Source organism: Heliangelus exortis, chromosome 3 (genome assembly GCF_036169615.1).
Source record: "Heliangelus exortis chromosome 3, bHelExo1.hap1, whole genome shotgun sequence".
In the NCBI taxonomy this organism is placed as follows: Eukaryota; Metazoa; Chordata; class Aves; order Apodiformes; family Trochilidae; genus Heliangelus; species Heliangelus exortis.
The window spans coordinates 71,024,708-71,047,337 of NC_092424.1; the positions used below are offsets into that span (position 1 = coordinate 71,024,708).

Sequence of the window (22,630 nt, forward strand, 5' to 3'; positions counted from 1 at the left end):
ACTGGCATCTCTCCATTCTCTTTAAGAGGTCTTTTCCTTAGGAGATACAACATAAGGGCTTGAATGTTGATTACCCAGATGGCTGTTAATACTTAGGCAATAAGCGTGACAAAATTTACAGTTTCATGGTGTGGTCACACACAGCAAAACCAGCCACTAAACCATAAGTAGTCAGTACATGATCAAGATATATTTATCTACCTATGTGAAGCTCATAGGTATCATAAAATACACTTGGACAATAAAAAAATTATTGAATTTTACCTTTGGATCTCCACTGAATTCAACTTTGCGACCACCCTGTTAAAAGAAAAATAGTTATCTATACTTACACAACCTACAGACAACTATAAGAGTCATCAGCTCTTAACAAATACAGAATTAAGTTGAAAGCTTAACTGAAAAACACAAGTAAACACAGGAAAACTGAAGGCAGAAATGAATGCATAAAATATTAGAAATTCAAGAATTTTATAGATTAAATATTTCAGTTTTTAAAGACTTAGAATTTTTTTAGTGATTTGAAAAATCTAGCCACTTTAACTCATGATTTCTAACATGTAAACACAGGTAACATAACTTGCAAGTAGAAGTATTTTACCATTTTCAAGGGCCTCATAGACCTGATATAGGCTTCCTTCTTCTCCCAGAATGCTAAATTAGGATATTCACCAGGCTCTAACATTAAAGGGACTCCCTGGAAACCAGGTTCTTCATAAATTAGCCATCTAAAGTAAGAGAGAAAGGAAAATAAAAAATAAAAACCCCAGAATATTTCTGAACAAGGCAATGTGTTTACTTTAGAAAAGACAGCATTGTACCCTTAATAAAATTCCATTTCTTTGACTTTAACGTGAAGATTGTCAGCTGGTGAAATGGCAAACTTATGTGTCTGTGCAGGAACCACCACCAGTGCATGTGCTTTCTTTTAAGAGGCCAAAAAAAGAAATCAGTAAAACAGACAGTGTTTTCCCCTGTCTTATCTGGGGTCAACACAAATCTTAGACTGAAGTTTCAAGAGCTAAAGTTACTGTGAATTCTTTTTAAATTGTTTTGATATATGCAGAACCAATTTTCAAGAAGTTGAAAGATCTTTACTAACCTAGACTTGGATTTGTTGTAAAGTCTGTTTAATGGGGAATTCTAAACTTCTATTATTTACTAATACATAGGAAAACCTGACAATTCCTTAGAAATTTACTTTCTCATGGTTTGTAACTGACAATAAGTCTGCTTTGAAAAACATAATTTTCAAAATTCCTGATTGGAACAGCAACAGTAGTTTTTCAAAGCTTTTTCAACAAAATCTTAACCAGTAATCAATTATTGGAAATAAAGACACATACTGCTGATCTCTGCATAGAAGATGGCACTGTATTTCTTCCAGTTAAATTAACTCATCTCTCAGTTCAGTACAGAGAAGTGAAAAGCACATAGTAAACAGGAACACGTTTTGCTGACAACCTTTTCAGCATGTAAGGATCGTATTGTATAAATCTGGTAATATCAGAAAGATGTAAAAATATTCCATCACTCTACCATGCTTGAAAGGTAGATTTCAAGGTGATGTAAGCTGGCACAAGTCTCAGTGCAGACACGCGGTTCCAAGAAACAAACAAGGAGTGTTAGTTCCCTTGTTGTCTATAGCCAAATGTTTGATATATTTTATGTCCTACAGTAGGACTGCAGAATAAGCTTTTAACTTCAGTGCAAGAATTTAAACACAGCAGAGACCAAAGGAGGGGGTACAATCAGAAGATAAAGGTGCACTGACTCATTTCTGTTGGCAGGTTTTAGTAAACAACAATTAAGCATGAGCACTGGGAAACTTTAAGAAGATTCAACCACACCCACATGGCCAGGTGACTCAAAATCAGAGACTCCTCCAACTGCCAATATAGTGAACTATGTCATGCCTGCAAACTAAAGGAAAGAAAAAAGCCTGCAACATGCAAAAAAGCAGAAGCAATTTATGGAATTCCAAATGCAAGCAACTGGCAAAAGCCACTTCTCTCTGCAGTGGACTAATGAACCAGTATCTGAGAAAGATTCTTTTCCAACTGTCTTTTGTGCTTCCTGGTGCAATTATTAGTCTGCCTTCCCTCAAGGGATTCAACTGAAGAGAGAGAAATTAATCCAGTAAGAGTTTACACAGATTTAGTGAAAAAAAAAAAATGCTACCACAGTGAAACAAAAAAAGGACCTGTCGTCCTTTAAAAAAAATCTTTTTCATGATTCACAGAACGGTTTTAAGTGAGGGAGAGAAATAAAGTGTTGAGGTAGATTAAGACAATTAATAATCAACCTCTAAATAACATATCTGATTTCATGACTCTTGGCAGACATGTAATTGGGATTAAGCTTGCAGCTCAACAGAAGCCAGCTCCTGTGGGAGAACTATCTCCTTGGATACTTTCAAGTTTTTCTACATACTCAAGTGCTCCATTTTTCCCCAAATCCAGATAAAAAAATTTAATCAGACATAATACCCTTTACCTAACAACTAAAATGCCCTATCCATTATGTGGCATATTTGAATATATCTTTGAAGTGGTTTATAATATTTTAGTTGGGCAGTTTTAAATCCTTAAATAGACCATTTGCAGCAAGGCCCATACTATCAGTGCTCAGACACAACAGAGCCAACAACCAAAGTTTTTACATCCTGAAAAATGTTCTGCAGGACCCAACACCATTGAAAGTGGTTCCACCCTCACTTTTTTTGAAATCAGCCTCCCTCTTCTGCATATTTTTCCCAGTACTACTGGGACATATTTTCAGTACCTATTTACAAGTTCACTTATTTAGTTACCAAAATTACCACTGGTACATTGTTTGGATTGGTCCTTAGAGGTTTCCTTTCTCATAAAAGCTTGCTTAGTTCATGACATATTACACTCCTAACTCATATAGGTAGATATTTTCAGGTGACATTACGTGTCCTGAACATCACCATAAAAACACTGATTAAAATGCACCATGAAACACAAGACTGCTTTCCAGAGTCCACACATTACACATTACACATTAGTCTTATTAGTCTTATTAGTCTTATTTTGTAAGAGGAAGACTTAAAAATTCTCTTCTTTTAGTACAATGATTTCAAGTTTAGAGGACTGGAAGCAGGAAACGTGGCCTTATCACAACAGTTCATCCATTCACTCCCACTTATGATGTTTGCCTGAATGAGAAAGAGCAGGAGAGGCAAACTGACTAGTTTGTAGCAAATACACCAGGTTTACTCAGTCTCTATCACATGCAAGCAGAAGAGAAACTGGCTCTAACACAAAACATTTAAGAGGTCAACCTCCTCAAGGATGAAGCATTACAATGATGTACTAATGCTATTGTCAACAAATACTACCAAAATATAGGACTAGAATCAACATTAGCTTGCTTGCATGTCTGAGAGGTAAAACCAATGGCTTAAAACAAATTCCTTTCATAGCAGTATACATTCATACAGAACTATGCACTCACATGCCCCAGTGCACTTTGATAGAACAGGTCTTCTGAGTTGTGCCAAACACCCCAGTTTCTTCAGTGTCATCAAAAAAGGAAGTCACAATTCCTAACCCTTCAGGTTCTGTATACAAATCAATTCGGCAAACCCTGTAATCCTGAAAAATGAAGATTACCATAATCACTTCATCTGTGCAGCAAGTTCTGTAATTGATGTGGATAACTAAATCAGTTTTGAAACACCTATTTATTTTAAATGTTTTCCCCCCTTGTCAACTACTACTGCTATTAGTTGCCTATAGTAAAAGAACAAACAGACCACTTCGCTCATCTCTGGACCAAGAGTCACTCAATCTCTAATAAACATCTGTATTGTTTACTTTCTGCCATCTAGGAATGCATCATCTTTCATCAGTTAAAATCTCCTCTAGCAAATTAAATTCTAACAACACCAAGCAAGGCATTCGTGAAGACAACAGTAATTTAAACAAGAATTGTAGTTACAAGCAATATATATTCCTCCCATTTCCCTTCCTAGTCAAATAGCTCATACTTGTTTTGACAACCTGAAAAGGCAACTACTTAATAGTAGGTTAAAAGTGCATGCAGGGAGGCTGTTCCACCACGTGCTAAACTCGTGGTAAGTCTGCACATACTTGGGCTATTTTTTGAGTATCAAACAAGGTGTGGTGTTTAACACTTAAGTTCATGCTGAGGGCATATTTGGTTTATATTATAAAAAGCAGAAACCCCCGCACACAACCTTTTTAAAATGAGTATGTGGAATTACTGATTTTCTAGGATGTTTTTCCTGAGAAACTGATCAGCCTAAAGAGCATAAGCTGCACATACAGTTTGGAGGCTATTCTAACAAAAAATGCTGACTTTTTTTCTTGTCCTATCTTCCCAGTGGATGTTACCATAATCCTCATCAGGCAACCCCCACCCCCCACATTTATTTTGCTATAAAACATCACCAAGCATTAAGACTTATAAAAGTTTTACTTTACTTCTATTACTTGCCTTAACAACATGTCTTATTGAACCAATCACTGCAGGCTTCAGAGATCTGCATTCATTTTGCTCTTCAGAAGTACCTGTACCCCAAATATCTGGGAGTTCCAGCTCTCCTTCTTCCAACGGTATAGAGGGGCCTTCAAAATTTGGTTTCTCATAGAGTATCCAGCTTAAAACAAAAATTTCTCATTTTAATGGTGCTTTATGAAGTGTGATTTGCAAAAGCAATCTCCCATTTCACAAATCATTTTGCAGGAAGTAATATTACCAGACCCTTCCCACCACCCCAATACAGCTTACTCACCCAACACTGCTGGTGCAAGTAATTCCTAGTCTCTGTGATACTTTGAAAAGCAATAATAGGAACAAAAATGCCAACTGCTAGTGTAATTTTCAGCAAAAACTCCACCTTTTTAAAGTTGATGATTTGAGGCAGCAACCCTACTGTCTACAAGTACCAGACTTGTGCATGAGATATAAATCAGAACCAATTTGTAGGTCAGAAAATGTTGACGCTGTAGGCTGCTGTATCATGTGTAACAGATAAGCTACTTGGATCATTTAAACAGCAGCCTGGAGTTTAGCAGCCACTGATATAGATGTGCTGCAGGATGATAAGACTGCTCAGAAGACAAGCAAAACTTTATTCTTAATTGAAGGTTTGAATATTTAATTACATAAAAATTGTATCTGCAAATACAAAACCCTACCTTGGAGCTCTCAGTGGGGGAAAAAAAAATTTGAAAAACCCCAACAGTTCCCTCGTCCAGTCTGGAAATAAATACCCTGCTCACACAGATCAAAAGATTTTTCAATACAGCTTTCTGAAGCTAAAGAGCAAACAGTGTGCTTGCTTCCCAGTACCTCCTACTGCAACTTGCCTTTGTTTCTGCAGCTTACTATAAGATCATTGCTTTTAAGAACCTGCTATTTGACTGCATTATAGCCTGGCCACAACTTAGCTTGCCATGCTATCCACACTAATAATGGCTGTTCTGTTAATGCTACAAAGAATGTAGCAGATGACCTTGTTTTGAATTACTCTTAAGCAACCTGGATTTTGGAGAAAAATTCCCTCTGTACTCATCAGAGAAACAGCCAATTATCCCTACAGCAGTGGGGATAATTCCTACCTTTGGACATGAAATTAATCTTCTACAGTGGCAGAATGTTGTCAGCTGTGGCTTTTTAAATCCTGTGCTAGCCTGGAACCCACAAAGGGAAGAGAAGCCAAAGGGCAGCACAGCTGGACAGAATCTGTCACTTTATAGTGATAGTGTGTGATAGCAACACAATTTGTCAGCAAAATACTCATTCCAGCCCAGAACCTCCTACTGTGGCAGAGATAAAATGCCATAATTCTTGCTCATAGGTGTCTATGTTACACTGCCACTCACAAGGCAGATTTACTGCAAATTACATGTTCATTCTCCTTAAAAAGATTTTTTGATAGACCAGTAATGAAGAGTAAAGATTAATCTCTTACCAGCCTCTTATGACTTTAACTAAAATTGTGGGTGACAGAACCCAAGAACTGCAATCCAGAACATCATGGAAAACTTCAATACCATTTCTTGGGTACTCTGATTCACAGTATATCACCAGCTGTGTTAAAAAAAAACAAAACACCAGCAACAGACAATTATATCTTGCTATGACTTAAATATAGAAAGGAACAGCTAGGATAATAAAACTGATCTTACCTTGCCAGGTCTGGGATTGATTTTACCTTGTCCATTTCTTGAAATTGCCTAATAGACAACAGCAGGGAAAGAAAAGTCAACAACAACAACAAAAAAAACCCAACAAAAAACTCAAGCCAAAAACATATCCAATAAAAATGTTCATATATAAAAAAAAAAAGAGCCAGTGAAACAAAATAAAAACTAGTCTGACTATTAAAAAGCTGGTAATACTTCAACTACATCTACCTACTGCTTCAATTTCTTCTTCTTCCTGAAGAGCAGTATCTTGCCACAAATGTACAAAGTATGTAGCACTTCCTGTTATTTATTGTTTTTTAAACTTTTAATTATCATATCACTGAAGCCAACTAACCTTTAAAATTCTACTGATCAGCTTCCTTTATATCCCAGGAGTTTCATACCAAGAGACTATTTTAAAAATTGGCATTAATAAAGCACATGTTCTACAATGATGAAGATATTAAAGTTTAGAAGCCGGATGCCTATAAAGCATGAAATAATTTTGAAGGACTTTATTGAAAGACTGAGAAGGCATGATGGCATATACATGTATGAACTAAATAGAATCACCAATTATGTGCTGAACATCTTGTAAAAGGTTTTCTTCAAAAAGCATGAGATGCTGCAATAAGCAACACACTAAAAATGCCGAGAACAAGTAAAACACATTGAGGTATCTAAAACAACATTGAAGTCAGTGGTAAATTATATGATACAGAATATGTGGGAAAGTTGTGTTTGCATCATGTCATCTTAAAACAACAAAGAAGGCATTGCAGGTATGTGTTTGGTTTCCTAGCAAGGACAGGAATGCTTATTCTGGGACAGCACTTCTAGGATCATGCCCTAAATAGCCTAAGATAACCAGCAACACATGGAAGGAATTAAAGAGAACGTATTAGTCAACACACAGGGCAGGCAGTTGTCTCAGGGCAGAATTCCTAACAATGACTAGATTTTTGTAGGCATCATCAAGATACATTGAAGCACAACTGGTTTTTGAGCCTGTGCTTCAACTCCAGTTAGAACTTGCTCCGTGTTTTAAGGAATGCTAAAGTTAGTGTTTGGGGCTGTCCTTAGTCTTTTCCTTCACATTACCCATTAGCCACTGCATCCTATTCTTAGTCAGTGGAAGACACACAGGAGGTACACATCATACAAATACTCTAAGTTCCTAACTTCAGCAACACCATTCAGAGTCAGCAGCAATGCTGCAGAAGTTCTGGAACCCTATGGAGCTCAACAGGCTTCTCTCAAGAGCAGTCTGACATGCATACATCCCCCCTTGCCATATACGGCTTCCACACTCTACTGAAAAATTCAAACTCCCTTCAGAACAATATTTTAAGTAGGAAAAAACCCCAAAACACCAGTACTAGTCATCTGGCTTTAAACTCAGATTTTGAAATCCAAGCAGGAACATCCGTAATAAGAAAGCCTTTTAAATGGGCAGCGTAAGTCTACACCACTTCAAATAACACTCCTAATTTTCATCCCCACACTAATGAGAAAGCTTCTCATAAGAATTACATCCTCAGAACTTCAGGATAGTATGGATGATTTCCTTCTGCAAGGTGAAGAAAGGAGTTATTTCAACAATTCCCCCACTCCTCTTAGTAGAACTGTAACATCAGATAACAATTAGCAGTGTAAAAGTATTTATCAAATTTCTTATATGCTGCTTCAATGTCACAGGTCACGTTATTGTATCCACTTAACTGTGGAGAACATGGGTTTTTCCCCAAGATTCTTTAAATCTCCTGATTATACTTTCCCTCTTAGGTAACAGTAAGGGCCCACACCAACAGAACACCAGATAGTCTATTATGAACATTGGTTCATCGTCTTGAAAACAGAAATTGCAAAGTTCTACATTAGGGTGAAGTTGCCTGAAAGGGAAAATGTAGTAGTCTGCTTTCACTCAGGATGAACAGATGCTCATCATCAGACAAAAGGACTGACTCCACTGCAGCAGCACTTTCAACAAACTCTACCATCCAGTTCTTAAAATAGTCTTAAAGACAACTTTCTAACAAATGCATAGGAATACTGTGAACAAAAACAGAGGGCTAAAAAAAAAAAGTTTGCCCTGTTACTCATTTAACAGTGCAATGTCTGAATGTCTTGCTGGAAGAGAAGAGAGATTGCCGTCAACAGAAGAAGTTGGATGAAGTTATCTGTAGCTCACAGGGAGCATTCTACTAATTTAGTATAAAAAGTGATAAGCATAAGATTTGTTTCAAAATCATACAAAATCAAGCATAAAGACATTAAAACATTCAATTTATATTTGAGAAGAGTCTCAAAAAAACCCAAATATAATAATGTTAATAGATGTCAACTCATTTTCAAGTGTAGCCAACATTAGATGAAACTGGTTCCACATATACATTCACCTCTATGTATCTGTAATCTATGTATGGGAAACAAACCAAAACATCATCTACAGAAAATGTAAAAGCAGGGTAACTTTTCAGGCAGATTTTAAACAACAAAATACTTACATCCACATCTAATAAACCAGCAGGGACATTTGATTCATATCTGCTTGCCCCTAACCAGCTGGAAAAACTTTTCTCAGGGTTCCCATAGCTGGGTGATTGTAAATTCAGTTCTTTTCTTGCACTATCTGCTTGCATGTACTTCTCCACAAAACTTGGAAGCTTCAAATCTGAAAGGGACTGAATGGGAAAGTCAAAATTAAGAATAATTCAGCAGGTAGAGAAAATTTTATATCACTTCATTTCATCAATGATGTTTATTACCTCTAACTTTTGAGGCATGCCAAATGGCCCAGAAGCATCCTGTTGTAAAGCAGGCATCCCTGAGGAGTCGGTTGTGAAAGCTGTTGTGATGTTATTTACAGAATTGACAGCAGGATTAAAAAACTTTTCTTTAGCAGTAGAAGACAGCAAGCTTGAGAAGAGGGAGCTTTTTTCAAGCCGGGATCTCTTAATTTCACCATCTGTAATATCAATGTTCTCTTTTCCATTTATTTCCTGCATAAAGGCAGGCTCCTCTTTATTACATGACTGCAGGGCTTTAAATATGATACTCTGCTCAGTTGATGCACGTTTTGGTCTGACTCTGGCTATTGTTTCCAGGCTTTGCATTTTCATTTGTTGGGCGGGTAGCAGATCGTGTGTTTTTTCCCTCCTCAGTCCCAAACCAAAAGTAAATACATTAGGATCAAATACTTTCTCTAAGTTGTCTTCATGAATGGGAGGCATCGCGAAGTGGGGTGCTGGGGACTTGGGAAGCTTTGACCTCTTCTTTTTCTGGGGTAAACAAACTGAGCTGTCCAAGTTTTTTATTGTTTCAGCAAATTTCTTCATGTCAGATGGAGAATCAAAAATGGTATCATCTTCAGCAGATCCATTACAGGTTCTCCCTGGGCTCTTTTGTGTATCATTCTCTGGTATCAATATACTTTCTTTACTGTTGTTGTCATACTGCAGTGCTACAAAGTGCAAATCTCCCGGCTTTACCTTTCTGTCTCCATTTTCCACCTTCTTAAATTCTGATCTAGAAATCTGATGAGGTGGCAAAGGATATTTGTCATCATTGCAAGGTGATAAAACCTGTGTGTTTGACAGTACCTTTTCTCCATTTCCGTGGAATTCTGAGCTTGTGTTATTTCTTTGGTAGGAAGTATCTCGAGCATTTTCACTTTTACTAAGAGACTGCAAAGGCAGTTTTAAAAGTGAACTTTCTTTTTTAGCTGTTGTTAATTCTAGATCAGGTTGCTTCAGAGAGACACTATTAGCATCAGCCTTGCTGCTTTGGTTAAAAAGTGATATTGCAGCTTTTACTTTAAGTTCTGTTGTCTTCCCAATATCCTCATGAAAGGCAAAGCCTTCTTCATTTTTGCCTTTTGGTTCTGCTGTGCTTTCTCTCTCTGTTGTGCCATTCTCAAAAAACTTCTGGCGACTGCTTTGCTTATTTAAGGTTTTATCAGGCTGTTCGCTTTCCTTCAGTTGTTTTCCAAATTTCAGCTTTGCTCTGCCAACAAATGTGCTTGGTACAGTACCATTTTTTGAAGGAGGGATGTCAACAGGTCTCTGGTTCTGGTTAGCACATTTATTTTCAAACAAGGAAATTTTGTTGGCAATGTTGCTGTTAGTTTTATTAACTGGTTTTTCAACAGTATCCTGCTCACCTTCTAAACTGTCTTGATTCATGGGTGCTTTAAAATTCAGCTCTACATTCTTCGGTTTGGCTGGACTACAGGAGACAAAGTGATACACAGTTACATCTTTAATGAACCTCGAAAAGGCTTGTAACAATTTTCAAAATAATAAAACATAGTATTTCAATGAAATTTTCTGTAGTCATTGAGTTTAAATTTTGGGATTAACTGAGAAAGTAGTTAACCACGTGAACAACAACTAAAAAATTAGGCATTAAATACGGAGAATACATTTCAAACATACATCATTCATTAATGCTCAGTAAAACAAAAATCACAGCAGCCTACAGCATCTGCAATTGATGCAGACCACTTAACTACTTATGACTGACAGATGTGAACATTTGTGAACAGGCAGAATAAATCATACACGTGCAATTCCTTACAGAAACAAGTCCCAATTAATTATGGTGATAATGAGTTGGTTAACATTTGAATATACCTCTCCAGCAAGTTCTGAAGACATCTGCTCAGATACTTTGCAGACCTTATACTGCAGTAACAACCTGAAATTGACTGGAAGACCTCTTCTGGCCTCCTTAATGCTGGTGGAAAAGGTAACTGTCCCCAGTCACTGCATCACCACCAGGCTAAGCAAACATAACTCTCCCATTTCCTTCAGATAAGTCAGCTAGGAGTTTAAATTGTGTAAACTAACTATTCTGATTTTGCAAGAATTGAATTAGGAAACACACAGAAACTTCTCCATCAGAGTGGATAGGGAAGCACAGGCAAACACCCAATACTCATGAACTATGGCAGAAGGCTGATGACATGCAGCTGAGGGCATTTTAAGCATCCTTCTTCTGAATGCCTACATCTAGGAAAAACAATTGTCCATGTCACTTGCTACCGCAGGGACAGTAGAACAGTATGAGCAGCTGTGAAGATGCTGGGCACACAACTTGAAAATCTATCAAATAGAAAGAATGTCAAGGAGCCCACCATCACCTCTCAGGCAGACTTGTTCTCCAGAGAGAAATCTGGAGACACTTAGGGGTGGGAGAACAGGCAGAAACAGCACTACATGAAAACTGATGATGCTGGGAAAAAAAAAAAAGGAAACTAGCTTGCAGCAACAATCTCCAGGGGCTCAAAGGTTCTAATAATCAATGGATGATTCTGTTATTTCTGTGCTTTCTTCTTTTTTCTTACACAAACTGTGTTCACTGAGCTCTCTTTAGACCAAATGAGAAGCATGAGATACAAGTGAGCTAACATGAACAACCTCAAATTTTCTTCAAAACTGAAGAAAATCCTTCTTCCTCTTCTTCAAGAAATTGATCCCAAATAACAATGTAAATCCTACTAAAGCAACACTCTCCATTGTAGAAACAACACTTCTTGGAAGAAGTATGATGAACAAACTTGCTGAAATAGCAGAAGAAACCCAAAATCAGATGCCCAAGAATCTATACAGAAAGCAACTGCTAAAAATCACCGTATCTTTTTAGTGAAGACTTCCTAATAGCACTCACTGGAACTACCAACCTGTTCAGATGGGTTCAAGACTAGAAGGTTCTCGTGAAGAACACGATATCAGTAAAAAAAGAAATAGTAACTTAAAAGCAGATGGGCATACTTCAGAAAGGTGCTAATAAAACAGAAAATTCAAGTCTAGAAAGATAAAAAAAAATTCCTGAACAAAGGGAGGGAGGGGAGGGAACTGTCACACAGCATACAATTTAACATATTTAGACACTACTTCTCATTTGCAGTACAACTATTTTTCCTTATTTTTTCAAAGTTGAAATATTCTATGATTTTTCTTTCTGGAAAATGACTGTGAGTTGCAAGGAGCCTATAAAGGTCAGCTAGTCCAACTTCCTGCTCAAGACAGGGACATCTTCAAAGTTACATCAAGTTGCTGAAGGCTTTGTCTGACCACGCTCTGAGTATTTCCAAGGGTCAAGTCTTCAGTCTTACTAGGAAAGCACTACAGTAGGTCAGACACTGTCACAATGAATTATTTTTGCCTTATAAACCATTGAGATGTCACTGTTGCAACCTGCAATCACGGCCACTGTCCCTTCACTGCATGCCTCAGTGATGAATCTGGCTCTGCTTTCTCTGTAATAGCTCTACAGGTAGCAAGATATTATTGAGGTCTACCCATATTCTCTCTCAGCTGAACATACCAAGCTGCTTCAGCTTCTCTTCATACATGGGACGTTCCAGTGCTATGACCTTGATGGCTCACCACTAGACTCATTCCAAATTATTAACATCTCTCTGGTACCAGAGGAGAAGAGAGCTGGAAGAGAACGTAGGGGTACAATCCAATAGAATCCCCCAGATCCCTCATGAGCCTTTTGACCTACTGGGTATGTTTGTGCCAGTGTAGCTACAGCAGCTACACAGCTTTCAGCACTACAAGGATGCACTACTGAGATGTGCTGAATTTACTGTTCACCAGGACACTTCATATCCTTTTCTGATCAGAAAAAGGTACTTTTCCTTCTGCCTGTATTTTCATCATCCTTTTGTCAGCCTGTCACTTTCACTACTACATGCATTTCAACATAACATCTATCTTCCTAATAAAACCTGTCTTTCCCTGTATGCCTTGACACAAGCAAGCATAATGGTTAACACTGATGGTTATCAGCCACTCCTAAAACCTGTTTTAAATGTATAGCAAACACCTCAAAGGTACAGTTTCAAACTTTACAAATTTATGCAGAAACAAGCACTTCAGCATTTTGTATTTTACATTCTGCAGTATTTCTGCACAGCAACAAGCAAAACAGCTGAGACTGAAGAGCAATAGAAAACACAGCCCTGGAGCTCCATCCACTGCAGCTGACCTCCTCTAACAGATTTTTTCATTACACCCCTTTCCACACAAAGAAATACTCATTTAAAATACAGTCAAAAGATGCACCTTGTTGGAAGAGCTGAGTTTCTAAGCTTGTTTAAAAGGAGATGTTGGCTCAGTACTCTTTAAGCCTCTCTTCTGGTATGAAGGGAAAGCACTGAAAGATGGATTCACTTAACAGTGCAAACACTTGCTTACAAGGCCAGTGTGGCTGATTCCTACCACCCACTGCCGAGCTGCAATGCCAGGAACAAGCAGGCACTAGAGAACTACTGATGTCCTTCTCTTTGGCTACACCTTGCAGCTAACCTGTGGAAGCAAGCACTTAAACCTCTCCCAGTACAATCATAAATGGCAGGTGAGTCACCCAGTTGAAATGCTGGCCCAAACGACCATGTCAAGGATGTAACTGATGCCAAAAAAACATTGTTGCCAAAACATCAGATTGAGGTGAGAGAAGAAAAACGGCATGTTAACAGAGCAGAGTCATTTAACAAGTGGGAATAAATGCAACAGCAAATACAAGACAGTGCCTAAACACTAAATATGACAACTAAAGCCAAAATTTAAGCTAAGCACATTAAAGTAACTACTGCCTAAGGTTTTAATTGCTTAGTATGATGTACTATCAATCTTAGTTTAAGCCTCAAACTTGACTGGCTTCCCTTTCAAAAGCTAGAAGCGAAGACACAAAATCCTATCATTACTTGCAGGGAACTGACAAAACTGACTTTTTAAAAACAGTTTCTAAAGAAACTCGATTACTCAAATTGGCACAACATCATTAGTAAGAGACATGATGCTTTCAGAAAACTACTCTGGTTATACAAAATCCATCTCAAAGGAGGCAAACAAGTCTGTGTGTAAATGAGTATTTTTCAGCCTGAAAGGAATTCATGTGAAGGACTTTAAAGATAAATTTTTAACCTTTGGAAAAAGAAAAGTTATCTGTTCTCTAATTCAAAGCAGTAAAAAGAGAACAAACCTGTATCTTTTTTCTAGTAATGGCACCATCACATTTTTCCTATTTTACAGGAGGTTAACCCACATTCAGGTTTATAGTCCATATTTTCTGATAAAAAACTACAAATTATACCAGGTTATCTGTCTGTTCAATTTGTCTGGCTAAAGAATGTGTAGTACTGTGCAATGACAGCTATCAGATGCATTAGGAGCCCTGCATGCAACACCATGGTCCCCACCCAGGGCTAAAGTTCCTCTAGCAGCAGGCAAGGCCAAAACAGAGTGCCACACACCCCACAAAATCAGGTGAAATAGACCAGGCCTTATTCATTAAAATTCATCTGTCTGAAAGGATACTCATCTATTACTTTATGAGTACTGCAGAAGATAATGCACTCTACAGTGAGCCAAGGAGATAACCAGAAAAATTAAATCCAGCTATGCAAGCATTTAAGGCTTCATCACTACTAATGACAGTGGCATAAAGTGAAAAATATGAAAGCTACCCTTCCTTTGAAGCTGTGAAGATACAAACTTCAGAGTTTAGGACTGCTGATCTATCAAAGGCAAAGCATCACCATGGACAAAAATGTCACAATTTAATTTTCAGTACCAACTGCTTCTAATTCAGTTACAAATTAACAAATCAGATGTAGAGTATTACAAATCATGCAAGGGAGAAATTGCTCCTAATGCTTCTATACCTCTCAGATGTGGGAAGCATAACTGGGAACAGATGTGTTTCTAAGCTGTAATGTTAAACCTTCCTGTCCCTCTAACTCAAAGACAATTCTGAATGCTCTGTGTGCCTTAGGTGGACCTATCAATTCAATGTAATCTGACAGGACCTATAAATGCATGTGCCAGAATGAGGAAAGCAATAGCAAATAGTTTGTAGCCATGGAAGTCAAACAACAGAATTATAAATGCAATGAAATTATTCACTGTAGAAGAGACTAGAAACCAAGAAATCAATCACTGGACTCATACTAGTGACTACAGTGGAAATTATAAATACATCTACTTATTTATAATGCCAAGGAAAGCACTGATAACCTCTGTTATGAGGCAGATGACAGTTTCTTCAAGGGTAAAGGCAAAACCTGCAAACTAATATATGCATAATTCTGCAAATACTTGATGTTATTCACACGTATAAAACTTTATGATTCATCCTGTACATACTTACAAAAGCAACTATATGTATTCATATAGCATGATTACATTACGGTCAGTGACTGCTGTGCTAACCTGAGCAACAGGAGCAGTGACAATGAGAAGAGAGCAGTTTTCGTGTATGTTAAGTTATTCCATACAATGCCTCACAAAGAAATTCCCTATCCATTAAAAAAAAAAAAAAAAAAAAAAAAAAAAAGTATTACAGGCAAAATTACAGCTACAGGGATAAGATAAAGTAGTTTCTTACTTACAGGCTAATCTTTGTCGTGACTGTTCTGGAAGCATCCAAATTCCTCATCTTCAAGTTATCTAAATCAGAATTTGTCTGTCTGTCAGCTGAGATACATGGGTCTCCATTTTTAATTCCATCACTACGCAAGAAAGCTCTTCCATCTGAACCATTACCATGCTTCACAGTCTTGGTCTCATTTCTGCCTTCAGCAAACACCAAAGCAGTATCTTCTGTCTTATCAGCCAAGGAAACTTTGGGAGACTCCAAGCTATCTTCCCCAAAAGCCACAGGCATAGCTCCCTTTTCCACCGAAGTTCTTTTTGTCACTGGGTTACTCTCTGGTGATGCCGGTTGCCTCTTAGAGGAGTAATCTTTCACCTGACCCTTCAAACCAGTAGGGGAAACAGGAACAGTATCCGACTGATTCTTTTTATATGACCTTCTCCTTGCAGGGGTTGTGTTTGAAATCTGCTGCTTGCCTTTGTCCGTTTCAGTTTTAGACGCCCCTTTGTGTGCAGATCCAGCTTTTAGGTCCTGATTATTATTATTACCTGAGGAAGAGGAATTCCTTTCAGGAGTCTGCAGAGGAGATTTTGCTTTTCTTTCTGAGTTTATGATCTTGTCTGAGAACATCTCAGAGGAGACATCATCCTCAAAGCCACCTTCTTCTCTTGCACTAGTCTCAGCCTGGTTTCTCTCTCCATTTGAAACGTCACTAGACGACTGAGACTTCCTCCTTTTTCCAGATCTTTTATTAGCAGATTTTTTATCCATTGTGTCCAAGTTGCTACAATTTTCTTCTGATGTAACAGTCACAGGTTCATCAAGAAGCTCGTCTGTTTTTCTTAGATAGATATCGACTGTTAACACTCTAGCAGAATGTGCGTGTTCACTTGCCACAGACTCCAACTCGTATGGCAAATCCTTTGGTTTTGCATGCCCAGGCTCCTCAGACACCCACGTGTTCACGAGCTGCTTGTGGCTTAAGATACTCTTTTCTAAGTCTTCACTAGACAAGCTTCTCAAGCTTTTGATGAAATCTGGAGTGGTGGAATTATTTGTAGCTGTGATGGATTCTTTGTCCAGTTCCAGGCTACTCTCACAGGAGTTTTTAATGGTTTCACTGCTGCCGCTCCAATCCGCTGACCACTCACTGTCAGAAGAGACTCCTCTGCTACTCCATTCTGAAATGGTATCACGATATGGCGGTCCCACTTCCCCACTGAAATTATATTCCTGTGACTCAGAAACAGCACTCGCGTTTCTCACTTGCTTCTGAGGAGCTTCGTGTCCTTCTTTTATCAGCCTACAGTATACGGGCTGCTCTCTGAGAGGAGACACTGATCTCTCCTTCCGATGTGAAGTGTGTTCTAGTGAACTTTTGACATTTTTCCTTTTCCCTGTACCAAAAAAAATTCCCAGTCTTTCCAAAACTGGTTTCTTTTTATTCTCTTCTCTGGAAGAATCTGGAAATTGTGAGGTTGACTATAAAAACAAACAAACACACATTTGGTTAATGTCAAAATTGTTTCTACAATACATTTGTTTGTATCAACATATAACAGCTTACTGAACAATATTAAGTCTCAAAAAAAAAAAAAAAAAAAAAAAGAAAACCAAACCAAACAAGCAAACAAGAAAAACCAAAACCCTAAAAAAATTTTTTTTTAAATCCCAAGATCCTTCTGTGTGTTTTTGCCAGTGTTTGTTTACAAGTAGGATCATCTTGCCTTAGAACACAAGCATTTTTTTTCCCAAATGTCCAACTTCTGTACAATTACTTAACGTCATCCAGCATAACTCAGGAAAGTGTCCAGGAGTGTGCAAGACTGGGGACAAACTGCTTTGTCAAAATTTTCCCTAGAAAACAATAGTGTGGCATTTAACTTTCCCCTCCATACTGGCTGAGTTAGTTTTGACAATTGTGCTGGCAGAGAATAGTTTCAAAGGCATAGGTTGTATTACAATTCATACATTTCTTATTAATGAAGTCAAATAAATACTTGGCTTCTGTTTTGGGCTAGAAAACCAAGAACTACAAAAGCCACCGCATCATTCAGTGAGCATTACTGGGTCAAACACTGCCCTGGATTACTCTTGCTGAAGTTTTCCCTTGCAACTTCTAATTAACATGGTAAACAGGAAACACGCAACAACACTGCCGAGTATACACGCATATTTGCATTTTAATATATTAGCACTTTTTACATGCCGGTATGATGAATACTTGTTTTGAGATGTCCCTTTCAAAACAGCGCCAGCATTCCCTACTTCGACGGAACAGATCTCCCGAGGACAGAGGGTCCCTTTCGGCAGCATGAAGCCTGCTTCGGCATATTTTAAGCTGGGTTGTTTTTTCTAGCTGCAGTCACCGCGACCTCCCGTGCCACCACCGAGCGCTGCCCGGGCCGCCCTGAGCCACCTGCGGCATCCACCAAGCCCCGCGGCCGCCCTCTTCCCGCCGTGGGGTGGGCACCGACGGGGTCCCCCCCCTACCACCGCTTCACTACTCTCGGGGATGGCTACAATGGGCTGTCGGGCCGTTCCCGCCTCAGCTTCCGCCGCCCCGCGCAGCCCAGCCCGGCAGAGCCACCGCCCATGGCCCGCGTGTCACCGGGAGGGAGACCCGGAGCTGCCCCACTTCTCCCTCGTCCCGCTCTAGATCACGGGGGATGAAGCAGCCACGCTGGACTTCACCCGCCTCTAGCCGCGCCGCATCCTCCTCGCCCGGCTCCGGTGCGGGTGCGTCCCCGCCCCGACGAGAGAGGGGTCCCGCCAACGGCCCCGATGACACTCACCGCTCGGCTCGGCTCGGCTCCCCCCGCGCAGAGCCGCCCCGCTACGCGCCCGGCTGCCCCGGCGCCAGCTGTCTGGGCGCTCCGCCCCGTCCCACCCCCGAGAGCGCCTCAGCCCGCCCCGAGCCACCACCTTCGCCTAGGGCAGCGGCTCTACCTGGCCCGGTCGCCTCCCTCGGCAGGGGAGGAAGGGGCGGCGGCATGGTGGCCCCCAGCGAGGGCGAAGGCTGAGGGGCAGCGGGATAAGCGGTCGCTCTCGGCCACGGGCGAGGCTTTCGAGGGGGCGGCGGAGCACGAGTGGGCACCGCACCCCCGTACGTGCCGCATGAGACCACGCTGCCGCGGCTTCCTTGTTATTGAGGGCAAAACGCCGCCCCGGGCGAAACCGACAAACGTTTGATGTTGAGGGACGAGCGCCAAGGGTTGAACCCGGCAGTTCACGCCGCCGAAGCGGCGAGCTGCAGCGCGGGCAGCCCGGCGTGAACCTGCGCTCCGATCGGGAGAGAGCCAGCGCTTTTCTCCCTTCGCCTGGGCGAGGGGAAGGGGCGGCGCGGCCCAGGGGCATCTGTTTGTCGCCGGTCACCCCGACGACGGCGAGGGCACAGCTGCCAGCGGGAGCGGTCCTACCGCCGCTCGCATTGACTGCGGGGAGGGTGCGTGAGGGGTCGGGGGTCGGCTCGACCTCCTCCAGCCCCGCGGAGATGCCGAGCCCCAGCAGCAGGGCTCGGGAGTAGGCGTCGCTCACCCCCCACCCCCCCTTCCCCAAGCCCCGCGGCAAGACCTGCCCGGGTAGGCATGCTGGGGCCGGCACCGCCCGGTTGCTGGGGCCCTTGTGGGAGATCTCGGTTCAAAGCCCTGCGGGGAGATGAACCCGCATTTTCCACCTCGCAACCACGGGGCCGGCGGGCGCGGCTGGCTGTTGCCTGTTGGCTGTTTTGTTGCCTGTTGGCTGCCGTCTGCGCCTGCCGCCTCGGCCTCGGCCTGCCCCTGGCGCAGCGCCCGCGGGGGGCCGGGGCGGCTTCCCCCCGCTTGCCCCCGTCCCTGGCCGGCCGGTGCGGCGTGAGAATGACTCCGCGGACTAATGGTGCCGGCGCTCTCCCCGGGCACTCAATTAGTATCTAATGTTTAATGGATGCTAAACTAGGCCTCTTCTAATTAACGCTTAATTACTCATATGAAGTGGAACAGCTTCAACAGGAAGGGCCATGCAAGTCTCACTTGGGTGTTTCTGAGGGCCCTACGCGGAGGCGGGAGAGACACCAGGTCAACCCGCCTGCGGATGGACAGGCGGCCCGGCCCGCAGCGTGTCTGGCCCTCCGGATGTTGAAGAAAATAAAAGGCCTTTTTTTTACACGGTCGCTTCCTTCTCAAGGTGAAAAAGTATCAAGTTAGTTTATTTTTGCTTCATCAGCAGACTAACATTTGGCATCTGTTCTGTAACTCCCCCAAACGAGAGTTGTGAAATGTGATCTCTGCTCCAAGAGAGTCCTGCAGGGCCTGCATCCTGCCAGTGAAAAGGTGGCGTGCAGCAGCCCGAACACATGAAAAATGCAGAAAGCCTAAACTAGGGAATATGTAGAGTTATCTTATTGTACTGCAGCCAACCAGAAAAACACGGGAACCCTGACAACAAACCTGTACCACCAACAGTCATGTCTCTGAACTCACAGGGATCTTCCCCCAGAGGCTTTCAAATATGCCAAGCCAACTTGCTCTTAAGTTTTTGAGTTGCTGGTTTGTTTGGGTTTTTTCGGTTTGGGTTTTTTTTTTTTTGAGATAGTGAAATAATCTGCAAATGAGAAAATTTTATGTCCCCTGCTGACTTCTTTCAACCAGTAGAACCAAACCAAAGAGGAACATGTGCTGAGTTCATACAGTTCAGACAGTTAAAGTGCGATAACAAAACCAGCTGGAAATTTCCCTATCAGATGCAACAATCATAAGTAATGAAGCCCAATTACTATCTAATTTATTGATTCTACATATGTATTGCCAGTACTAACTATATGGAAGGCAAAAGGAGAAACTAATGAACATCGGTAGTTAAAAAAAAAAAAAGTTAAAATATACCATTTTAAGGAACACTTAAAGCAAACCAATAAGCAATAAGTGACACTAATTTCTCTGCAAATTTATAAAAGTGTGAGGAGGATGTTTATATTAATATTAAAAACTGTTGAAGCACTAAAGTAGAGGAAATTTTATTCTGGTGTCAATCTGCATATTACCATTTGGATGTGTAATAGCTGTCATTCCTCTAAGTTAGTTGGGATTATATTATCAACCTGAGATTCATTATTACACTTGCAGTCAAGCTTTGGGTTTGCTAGATTATGCTTGGAAAAAATTTAGTTATTTGAACTGTGGATCTGGATTTCTGTCTTCCCAGCAGCTGATTTTCATACAGTCCATGGGAACTTAATTATCTTTGAGACGTCTCCCCCTTTAAAATGTAGTTTAAACTGTCCAAGAAGTTCAAAAGGTGTTGGATGGAAAGGAGGAGGGACAGCCAGCCAGTCCAGTCACATAAGCCTTGTTTCCTCAGGGAACAAGGCTAAAGATTTTTTTTTCTTGATCTTGAAATAGCTGCCCTATGTAAACAGTTTTGAAGTAATTTCTTCATACAAAGTACCTTAATTACATACAGCTCTTTCAAAACACATAAAAGGCCAGGTACTTGCCCTGAAGAGCCTGTATTCTAACTCAGATAAATGCAGGTGAGCCAGTATTGCCAGTGCAAGAGGGCACAGAGACCAAGCTTCTCGAGAGGCACCAAAGTGGGGCCCAGCCCAACAGAACGTAGCACCCAAATGTTTGATTTCTCAGAGGGCAAAAAGTACCCTTGCCCTGCAGATCAGGCTTCTTCAGCATCTTTCTGCTCAAGCATTCTTACCCTTGAGACACTTGCCCCTTCAGAAATGCCTGATTAAAAGGAGTTGGCAACTGAAAAAAAACAGAGGACTCGCCTATCTATTCCTCGGACAGCATGGAGGAAGCTGTTTCAAGTACACTGCATGAATCTTTAAAGCACTGTTCTAATCTGAAAGCAAAACACCACCTTCAAAACCAAGAAATGTAGATCTTGTTTGTATTTGTATTCGTACCTGTTTATGTGAGCAGTAAAATATTTCCTCTGTTTTTGGCTGGTTTTGTTGGTTTTTTTTTTTTCTTCTCATTAGCTCATGTTAAGTTGCCACAGCCAAACCCCTAATTTAACAAGGTAATTAAGCATGTGCTTTGCTGGTCTCCAGTGGAGAGAAAGCATAAGCTACTGTGATTTATTGAATCAGAACTTCAGGATGTGTCCCAAGGGGGCAACTGCTGTCATTTTTTTTAGATTAGTTGATCTGAGTCAGTAGAGAATGACTGAAAAAACTTTGTAGAGCAAACATTATAGAAAAAAAGTAGTATTTTTACTAGTCATTATCAAATCTGTGGTAACTAATAGGTGGTAATATCTAGTATGGACAGTTCCGTAATTTAAGCATTTATTTGCTAGCACATATTCACCTTCAGAGGGGAAAAAAAGCAACAAACAATAGTAAAGTGCAAGTTTGAGATTTATCATTCATTGGAAAGTCATAAGTGGATTTCAAGTAACATGAAAACTTCTGAGAACCTTCTATCTCACACAAGTCTAATAACGTAGGACCCTTTTAAGTTCATACTGGAACACCGGTAACTTTGGTTATCTTTAAATCAGGGTATCTTAACTCTCACAACCATGAGAAACAGAAGGCCTTGGAGGTCTAGCAGTCATATGATCTGCCAAAAAATACATAAGCCAAAATGATTTAAATAAATAACCACTGTTCTTCAGGCTCCAGCATTCTGCAGCGACTGAGACTCAAAAATTCAACATTAGCAGTACCAGGCTTTGTTAGGCTGAAAATTCTTCTGGAATACTGCTGGCACAATGTCTGAGAAGCTTAAGACCCACTTGAGTCCCTGTTTCAAGCTCTACAGAGAGAAGATTTCATACTGCTCTCCTCCAGGTGAGTGCTCTAACTACTGGTTTGGAAAGAGAGTTGTAGATGGAAATAAAGGCTTGCTGATTTTATTCTTATTTTAAAAGCATGGGAAAAATTATGCTTAACAAAACACTTGACCTGAAAAAAAACAATATTTGTTTTTCACTGAGGGAAAAAAAAAGCAACCACATTTCAAGTTGAACTACGTGATTTCTAAACTTAACCAGTTACCTTGCCATCAGTCAACTAGATTTGAATTACTTCAGCTCACTATAAATAATTTTTCCTGGTTCATGCT

General features: G+C 40.5%; 1 protein-coding gene across 2 annotated transcripts in view; it reads right to left on the reverse strand.

Annotated features, from left to right (window-relative positions):
* Window positions 1–22,630, reverse strand: part of CRYBG1 (crystallin beta-gamma domain containing 1) — a 97,995-nt gene that overhangs the window by 23,800 nt on the left and 51,565 nt on the right. For both annotated transcript variants that reach the window (XM_071741242.1, XM_071741243.1), the window contains 9 exons: window positions 15,586–17,051; window positions 8,951–10,409; window positions 8,690–8,866; window positions 6,183–6,230; window positions 5,966–6,084; window positions 4,486–4,648; window positions 3,481–3,620; window positions 602–728; window positions 265–300 (listed from right to left, as the gene is read on the reverse strand). In XM_071741242.1, coding sequence (XP_071597343.1) covers window positions 265–300; window positions 602–728; window positions 3,481–3,620; window positions 4,486–4,648; window positions 5,966–6,084; window positions 6,183–6,230; window positions 8,690–8,866; window positions 8,951–10,409; window positions 15,586–17,051 — 3,735 coding nt within the window. The remainder of the gene's footprint in view (window positions 1–264; window positions 301–601; window positions 729–3,480; window positions 3,621–4,485; window positions 4,649–5,965; window positions 6,085–6,182; window positions 6,231–8,689; window positions 8,867–8,950; window positions 10,410–15,585; window positions 17,052–22,630) is intronic.